General features: G+C 36.8%; 1 protein-coding gene across 1 annotated transcript in view; it reads left to right on the top strand.

Annotated features, from left to right (window-relative positions):
• CTSO (cathepsin O) overlaps positions 1–10087 on the top strand; it is a 40351-nt gene that overhangs the window by 19065 nt on the left and 11199 nt on the right. Inside the window, exons 5-6 of the mRNA XM_007943997.1 lie at positions 1057–1178; positions 9073–9236. Of these exons, the coding sequence (XP_007942188.1) occupies positions 1057–1178; positions 9073–9236 (286 nt within the window). The remainder of the gene's footprint in view (positions 1–1056; positions 1179–9072; positions 9237–10087) is intronic.

Genomic DNA, 10087 nt, shown 5'->3' with positions numbered 1-10087 from the left:
ATTTTACCTAAAAATTAATGCTACAAAATTTTAATATATATATAATATTATAAAGTAGCTCGTAGCATAGTGCCTAAGGCACTTGACTGCTAACCAGAAGGCTGGCCCAAGGAGGGGTTGCTATAAGTTGGGTCCAACTCTACGGCACATAACAACAATATTCTATACATGGGTGGTCTGGTGGCATAGTGCCTAAGGCACCAGCCACTCCTCAGAAAGAAGATTGACAATCTGCTTCCGTAGTGATATCGCTATGAATCAGATCCAACTTGAAGGCAGTGAGTTTGGTTTTTATTTATTCTATACATGCGGAGACAATGAATTGCACCCTAGGTACTGCACATGTTTAACTCACTCAGCTACTAATCAAAAGGTGGAAGATTCAATTCCACCCAGAGGTGCTTCTAAAGAAAGACCTTAGTGATCTATTTCCAAAAAATCAGCCATTAAAAACCCTAGACATCTCTGGCAAACATAGGGTTGCTATGAGTTGTAATCAGCTCTACAGCATCTGTGTGTTTATGTGTGTTTTCCCCTTCTATACGCCCAGCATTTAGAATGGAAGAATTCTATATAGGCAAGTATAACATGTGTGACACATGGCAGATGAATGTTACAGAGAAGGGAGTAGAAACTTAAGCATTAACTTTTCTTGATAAATCACTGTACTGAATAAGCCTCAAAGACTTGCTGACACAGAACTAAGAACACTGCAAGGAAAATGCCCTATTGTTCCTTTAGGAGCAAGATTTTAGCTTGTTTTCAGATAGATGGACATTCTAGAGAAGGAAGTTGTAGGAAAAAGAAGAAGAAAAGCAGGCAAGAAGATATTTTCTATAATTAGAAAATTATAGACATCGATTTCTATAATTAGAACTTATGACATTGATAACAACTGCCTAAAGACTGAGTTTAAGAACTTAAGAACCCAAAAAAAGTATCCACATAAAGAAGATATGGCCAAGGTGAATCTTATTTTGACATATTGAGGTAATCTGTTTAATTTTTCAAACAATTGAATGCCAGTGAATACTTTGAATGTCTCTTTTCTTTTAGATGCAAGTGAAACTGGTGAGAGATTCAGAATACCCATTTAAAGCACAAAATGGCCTGTGCCAATATTTTTCTGCTTCACATTCCGGATTTTCAGTCAAAGGTTATTCTGCATATGACTACAGGTAAATGTCTTTTTCTGTTTTTTTTTTTTTTTTCTCTGTATTCTTTAACTTATGATCTAGTGACTGTTCAGAACTAATAACATGATTGAAGGCATTACTTCATGCTCTTAATTTTTTAAAACATGCTTTTTACTGGACAAAGTAATTGGCAATCACAATGAGATGTTATAGGTATTGTTTCTTGAATACAATCAACTTTTCCATACCTAATTACCACAGAAATAACAATTTTAAATTGAGACACTTAAATTCAGTTTAAGAAGCTTGGTGGCACAATGTTTAAGAGCTCTGTTGCTAACTAAAATTGCTGGTTTGCACCTACCAGTGAATCTGCAAGGGGAAAAGACTTGGTGATCTGCTTCCATAGAAATTGCAGCCTGGGAAACCCTATGGAGCAGTTCTGCTTTGTCTGATAGGGTCATTATGAGTCAGAATACTCATCAGCACACAAGAGCAAATTCAATTTCGGGTATAATTTTAATTACCACTTTACTTTTATCAGTTATAAGCATTATAATACCAGTAGCATGTTTCATTTTACTGCTGAAGCAATCCAATATTGCTTTGTTTTAATATTAAGCAAGCAATGTACCTATAAGTACTTTTGAACACTTTCAGTGTCCCCTGCAATTTTCAAGCCACAGGCTATAATAATAACATAAACTAAAACTTTCAGATTAGGAATAATTAGGGCAAATAGGTCACTGAAAATAAATTATGTAGCCTGCACTCTAAGCATGATAAAAGTCACAATATATATATATTTTTAAGGTGCATAGATAAAGATAGGATGAGTGAGAAGACTTATGTTGAAACTTGAAGGGCAGGTTAACTTTGGATAGATTCTGGGGAAAACAATCCTTAAAAAAAAAATGCTTCAAAAACGAAATACCAGCTAGAGAATCGTTGTGAAACTCAACCAACTCTTAGTTTCAATTTTTCTTAAGAAATATAAGAGCAAACTTCACATCCCAAAGCTAAAACAAAGAAAACAGAAACATAATTAAATTTGGATAAGTTGACAGAATGAACCATAGCTTACTTATACTGACTTATAAAAGAATCTCTTGATCCAGATGGTATCTACCCATGGGATCTAAAGGAAACCAAGGGTGAAATTGGATCTTTGAAAAAATATAACCTCTCTAAATAAACATCAATGTGCCAGAGGACACAACTGCTATCCATAACAAGGGTGACCCTGGGAAGTATATACCAGTGAGCTTCAATTCCACACATCACAGTCTACCTAGGATGTCTAATGAAATGTGCTGGGTCACTGAACACATTGCCAACACCTCCTTTAGGGGTAAAGACAGCACACTTTCTAAAATGAGAAATCATGCTTTTGCAAGTCATAAATTCCTTGAGAATACAGTTAGTCCCTGACTTAACGACAGAGTTCTGTACCAATAACTACATTTTAAGTTGATTCTGACATAGGTAGAATAACTTTTTGTGTTTTTTTAGTTTTCCCCATAATTGCCTTTTATTATCAGTATCTTCCTAAATCTGATCTTTATTTTTTTTGAGGGGCGGTAGGTAGGGTTGGTATGAGAATGAAAACAACAGCAAATTACATGCTGCCACATTGTATTTAGTATATATTAATAATGATAAGATATAAAAAAGGAAAAATGAATGGTCATATTTGCAGTTTCTTATAGATCAAATACTTTGTTAGTCAGGGACTACCTTATAAGGAAAATGTGTGGACAAGAAGGACTGCATTTTGAAAATGTAATTAAAAGGTGTTTAGAAAATCTCTTGTCATGGTAGCAAGTTGAAAACTTAGATGCAAAAAAATAGTCTATATTTGAGAGTGTGTGTGGGGATACAAGAGAGAGAGGAGAGAATCTAAGAGTCATTGGTATTGAGCCTTAAACAGAATCTGTCCAACCTTTTGATTAAGAAGGAAGAAGTCCAATAACAATCTCAACACTTATTGTGAACAATAGGCTTTTCTGGCTAGCATAATGTTTAACTGTTTTGTATTAGACACTGAAGGAAGATCTTTCCTTACTTTATTCATTCATTCAGATATTTATTTAATACTGTTTTTGGTTCAGGTTATTGAGCAGTGAACAAAAGGGACAAAAATTTCTGCCCTCATGAACTACATTTTAGTGAGAAAGACAGACAGTAGTCAAAACAAAATATATATGGTATGGTAGAAACAATCTTTCTAAAAAGAACCAATAAAATAGTGGGAGAATCAGAAATACCTTGAGAAAGGGACACATAAAATTTCTGAAAGGGTTACTGTGGAGGAACTCACTGAGGAGGTGAAGATATGAAGGAACTTAGATATCCGGAGAAAAACTGTTTCAAGCAGAGGAATCTGTAAGTGCAAATTCCCTGAGGCAGAAACATATGTGTATGCTTGAAAAACAATAATTAATAATGTGACTGCAGGGGAGAGAAGAAGGTTGAAATTATCAGGAGATAAGGAGACATTACCAGTTATTGACTTGAGAAGAGGGTCAGTTCATATCAGGCCTTGCAGGTTATAGGAATATCATTGTTTCTTATTTTAAATGAGATGTAAAACCATTGAAAAGTTTTGGGCAGAGAAATGACATGGTCTAACATTTTAATAAAATCACTTTGGCTTCCACAAAGAGAGCAGAAAGAACAGGGAAAAGATAAGAGCATGGTGACCAGTTAGGAGTGGGGTTGCCAGCTTTAGCAAATAAAAATAAAAATTGTAGTTCAGAAAAACAAGAGAAAGAGAGAGAGAAAGAAAGAAAGAGCTCTGAGGTTAAGGCATTCAGCTGCTACCAAAAGGTCAACAATTCAAACCCACCAGCCACTCCACGGGAAAAAGATAAGGCATACTGCTTCCGTAAACATTTACAGCCTTGGAAACCATATGGGGTAGTTCTAATCTGTCCTAAAGAGTCAGTATTAGTTGGAATCAACTTGATGGCAGGGTTTTTTTCATATATGTATATTTGTGTGTAAGTGTGTGTGTGTGTGCATGTGTGTAGGTAGTCCCAAATATATGTTTATTCCAAATATTGCATAAGACATAAATTTGAAGCACAGTGGAAATTATAGAGGAAAACAGAAACAACTCTACTAGTTCCAAGTGAAAGGATTCAACACAGGGAATGATATGGCCAGAAGTTAGAAGATGAAATGCCTTCTAGAGGTATTCTAAAGCAATTCTGAAATTAATAATTAGAAGAAATAACTATCACCCCTCTCACTGCCGATTTTGACTCATAGCAACCCCCACTGGGTTACCAAGGGAGTAAATCTTTACAGAAGTAAATTGTCCTATCTTCCCTCCACTGAGCAGCTGGTAGGTTTGAACCACCAACCTTCTGGCTAACAGTCAAATACCTTAGACACTGCAACACCAGAGCTTCTTACTATAACCCCTAGAGCAAGGTGAAAGAAAAGAATGAGAAGACATTAAAACATAGGAGTTCAGCATAGTGTCCCTGTGGGCCTGGTGCTTAGACTTCTGAGAAAGGGACTTTCTGTAGCTAATGCTTAGACCTCCATAGAGGGATAATAGGGGTACCAAGAGAATCTGAGTCTGGGGCTGTTGTTGTTGTTGTTATGTGCCATGGAGTTGGACCCAACTCATAGCGACCCCTCCTTGGGGTTCCAAGGCAGTATCACTAGGAAAGTAGATTGCCCAACTTGCTTCTGAGGAGTGGCTGGTGGGTTTGAACCGCCAGCCTTCTGGTTAGCAGTCAAGTGCCTTAGGCACTATGTCACCAGAGCTTCTGAGGCTGGGGCTAGCTCTTAGTATACTGGAGGAACAATGACAGGAATTGAAAAGCAGGAAGTCCCTTCTCTCCTCTTTATACCTTTCAACATCCCTTTAGAGCCTCCAATTGCCATATAGTCAGAAACTTTATGCAAAGGAGTTAGAAAATACAAGTTGTATGTCTAAGTCAAAATACCAAAATATAGATTATTAGGACAATATCCTTTGAGATGACAAACAATATATAATATCCATCTCAGAGGGTAGAGCCCCTCAGAATATACTAAAGGCTTTATATAAAGGGTAAAAGAGAGGAGCGTCAACTGTAACTCCAGGCTTTTAGGTCTTAACTAAAAGAATGGATTTACCATTAACTGAGAGGTGGAAGACTTGGAGGGAATATCAAGAGCTCTGTTGAGGCATGGAGGAAGTGATCTCAGTTAACATTGGTAAAGGAATGAGGAAGTGAGAACAGGGAAAGAAGGATTTCATATTACATAAGTTAGCATTGGCAGTAACTTTGACCTTAATCCTAGTGGGATGCTCTGGGATCCAGTGTGAAATATGCACTTCAAAATTATCCCATGCAAGGTAGTGTTCATCATCTCCTATGATTATTACTCAAGGTTGCATCTGGGGTCGGGGTGTGGGGTAAGCAGTGATTCCCTGGAACTTTGCAGGGAAAAGTGCTCAGGTGGAAAAGTGAAAGACTCATCCTAGGCAGCTGAGCTGATGTGCATTGCAGTGGTAAAGGGAGAGCACATGGGAAGGTCTTTCCCAGCATCTTTTATATCTAGGCACTGTATCAGGTACCTAGTACTTTAAAAATCCCATCTACATAGCCTAAGATTCAGAGAAGGTTACACAGCCATTATACTGGAGGACCAGATTAGAAGTCATTATCCTCCATACATTTTACCTGCCTCTACTCTGAAAGGTGTAATAGTTTTTAAATGTCCTCTGAAATTATCTCAAGGCACAGCCATCTGCCAAAAATTCTATACAAACATTGTGCAGAACCAGCAAAGATCTAGGAGATAATGTACACTAAAGCATAATCTAGTCTTAAAGAAAAATGGCACGCAGGCTTTTTCATGCATTTTTGCTTGGCAGACCCCAGGAAAGACCTGACAGAACTCAAAATATAATACAACAATGACGATAAAATTAGACAAAAAGAGAAGCAACTATTACTACATAAAACAATGGCCTGAAAAATTAGCACACAATATAACACACTGAATTATAAGGAATATGGGACAGAAGTGGACATGATTGAGTATCTATACCAGTAAGACTTGCCTTAATCACCAAATTTTGGTGAAAATAAAATTTAGGAAAATTCTTCAAAGACTATAGTGTTTTGTGTATCATTGCTGTGTAAAGTGAATAGCAAGCTCATGGAACCAAGATTTGATACTATCTCCATTATCAACAATGTGCATTTTGATAGTAGTTTTACAGTGGACTAATAATGGAAATAGAGATGCTGTTTGGAATACATTTTAAGTTGCTGATGGTCCATACCTTTCTGAAAGGCAATTGATAACAATGGCATTCAGTTTGGGAGCTACATGGAACATTTGTGTGGCTGGTTCTTACTATCATGTGTTCACATGTCTTATTTTTCAATATCACTGATATGTTTTCTATAGCTTACCTCAAAGCAGGGATAATTACTAAGTTATTTCTTTGATCTTACAGTGTTAACCCATTGCCATTGAGTTGATTACAAGTCATAGTGACCCTGTAGGACAGAGTAGAACTGCTCTGTGTGGTTTCCAGTGCTGTACATCTTTATAGAAGCAGACTGTCTCATCTTTCTCCAGAGGAATGACTGATTTTGAGCCACCAACCTTTTGATTAGCAACCAGATGCATTAACCACTGCACCACCAGCATGGCCTTCCTACAATGTTAATAACACTTTATTTTCTTAAACAATAAAAGTAAAAATATTTACCCCTTGATTTCTCTCCTTCTTTCCTGCTTTCTCCTGTAACTGAGTCATTGATGTGATGTATTTTACCATATATCTTTTGTTGTCTTAAATAGGCGGAGGTAACTGTGTTCAAGTTAAAATGGAGATGATCATATAAATTGTATTTGGATTACAAGATATTCAAATAATTTGAATATGATAAACTATACTATAGACACTGAAACTTAAGCTAGACAAAATTAATTTGTTAAATGACTTAGAAATGAGGAAGAAAACAGTGGTTGTTGTAAAGTTGGAGTAGAACTCAAGTACTAGACACAATGCACAATTTATACTGTAATTATAGAATCTTATACTGATTCCACAAAGTAGGTGGGATAACTCTAGTGTACAAACCAAAAAAAAACCAAACTCACTGTGCTGCAATGGAGTTGGATCCAACTCATAGCAACCCCTCCTTGGGTTTCCGAGGCAGGATCACTATGGGAGTAGATTGCCCCACCTTCCTTCCGAGGAGAAGCTGGTGGATTTGAACCTCTAGCCTTCTGGTTAGCCGTCAAATGCCTTAGGCACTATGCTACCATACCCAGGTATGCAGAACTTCAAGTCCTTAAGTGGTGTAAAGAGGCTATTCTGGACTACTAACCTAAAGGTTGGCAGTTTGAATATTCCCAGAAGCACTAAGGAAGAAAATTCTGGCAATCTACTTCTGTGACAATGACAGACAAGAGTTCTACTCCGTAACAAAAGAAGGCACTGTGAATCAGACTCAACTCCACAGCCATGTACTTTGTTTTGTTTTGTTTTTTTTAAAACACAAAACTTAAAGCCTATAACCTACCATCATGACTTCTAAGAATTTTATATTTTTATCTTGTATCAAGACAATCTTAATGAATATGGATCATTAATATAGTATAAAAATTCAGAAATGCTTGCTTATAGATTTATGAAAAACAGAGTTTAACAGGTAGTATGAATAAATATGTAAAATCTATGTACTGTTTCTATTGCAGTGTATGCAGTTCTTTCTTGATCTGTGAACAAAGTATTCCCTTCAGAGAAACTGGTCTCCTGCTGGGCATGATGAGTGATTATTTACTCTTTCCAGCCACTAATCCACTCGTAGCTTGCTGCAGCAATAAACTACCAAATGCTATCTGAATAATGGCCTGAAATATCAGCAACTTATTTGCAATATCCTTAAACCACAAAGATGACCTTTAAAAAATGTAAATAGTGGTTTAAGCATATACTATTAAGGTGGAAAAGGAGACCTGGTGGCAAATGATTAAGCCTTCAGTTGCCAACAGAAAGGTTATCAGTTCAAATCTAGCAGTTAGTCTGTTGGAAGAAGATGTGGCAATCTTTGTCTATACAGATTACATCCCCCTGTGGGGCAGTATTACTCTGTCCTGTAGGCTCACTATGAGTCAGAACTACTGGTCAGAAATGGATATAAAGATGACGAAGACCAAGCATTATATAACATAAGACATTATCAATAAATGTCCGTGTATGAAAGCAAAAACTGTGCTTTGCATTTTTGAAAATCTGGCATCTAGTTCTTGCAGTTTAACATTTCTTCTGTCAGATGATAATGTTAACCATTTTTAGGTAATCTGTCCATATAATTTCTATATTTGACATTCACTAAAATAAACTAGTGATCTCTTGATTCTCACATGGTATGACAGAGATGACAAGAGACTTCCAAATATCCAGTTTTTCTTCTTTCCTTGTCAACATAATCTTTACATTTTAGCTGGAACCTTTGCAGCTACACAACTTCATTTCCCATCTTCCTTGAAGCTAGATTAGCCATGTGACTGAGTTCTGGCCAGTCAGATCTATGCAGATATATGCAGAAGTATTGTGTGCTACATCTGAGAAATCTTTTCAACAAGAGTATAGCACTTCTTCTTTCCTACTACTTGCTGTCTGAAATATGTATCAAATGGCTGGAGCACCAGCAGTCATCATGGATCATGAGTGAATAGAAACTTCACATAGCAGAACAATAATATAGGAAGAGTCTTCATTCCTGACATCCTTGAGCCTCATACTAGTGAACTGCCAATAGCCAAGATTTCTTTTAACCTCTGTTTTTTACTTGTTTTGTAATTTCAGTCAAACCTTCTCCTAACCATATACAGATTTAACAGCTTAGTTTTTTACTAGTTTGCTTAAAAATCAAACTACTTAACCAAATATTTCCTTTTTCGGTAGTGACCAAGAAGATGAAATGGCAAAAGCACTCCTTGCCTTTGGCCCTTTGATAGTGATAGTAGATGCTGTGAGCTGGCAGGATTATCTGGGGGGGATAATACAGCATCACTGCTCTAGTGGAGAAGCAAATCATGCAGTTCTCATAACTGGGTTTGATAAAACAGGTAAGTGATGATTGCTTTCCAACTTGAACTCTAATAGTTAATGATCACCATTTTCTTAGAATGTTGAAAGTTAGTCCTTCCCAACTTCTTGGTAGACATGTAGGTATTAGTACCATGCAAAATTAGATCTATAAATTTTAGATAACCAGGTTAAAATGATGATGATTCTTGTTTAAAATATATGTATTTTCCATCTGAATTGTTTAGGGTATTTATTGGAAACAATACTTATAATATTACCATACATTTCTAGAATTGTTTTTCTTAATTCTGTAGAAATGTGTGTCTATTTTCATTTTATGCAGTGCCTATATAAAAGGAAATTAATTTAGAGGTTCTGGTAAGATGGCAGAATAGGCAGAAAGACTGCACAGACCCTCTTCAACAAAGAAAAGGGGAAACAATTAACACAGATACAGAAGATAATCCTGGACCCTGAGCCTTGAAGGGGAGGATATAGGAATGGACTAAACTCTAACTAGCAGAAGAATTTGCATGAAAACACCAAAAAAGGAGACTTATGGAGCTGTGGTCTGGCAGCAATCCTGACAGCACAGATAACTTGGATATTGCCGAATGGTGAAAGGTCCTAAGAATTAACCTAAAAATCAGCCCTGCTAGCCAGGGACTGCACAGAGGACTGCTGTGCTGGCTAGTGAATACAAGGGGAAGCAGCAAAGAGGAAGGTGGGCTAGGCTGTGGACTTTTGCTTGTCCAAAGGGTGCAGCCATTTTGAATGTTTACAAGCAGTTTGACCATTTTGGATATTTAAAGCAACAGCATTTTTGCAGATTCCAGGGAGTTAAGAACAGGCTCCACTTGCTGGGAACCTCAAGGACATTCTGGATGCA

This window comes from Orycteropus afer, unplaced genomic scaffold (assembly GCF_000298275.1).
Source record: "Orycteropus afer afer isolate SDZICR_OR568_19922 unplaced genomic scaffold, OryAfe1.0 scaffold00116, whole genome shotgun sequence".
Classification (NCBI taxonomy): Eukaryota; Metazoa; Chordata; class Mammalia; order Tubulidentata; family Orycteropodidae; genus Orycteropus; species Orycteropus afer.
Note: the sequence above shows the minus strand (reverse complement) of the source record. Positions and strands in the feature narration are given on the sequence as shown.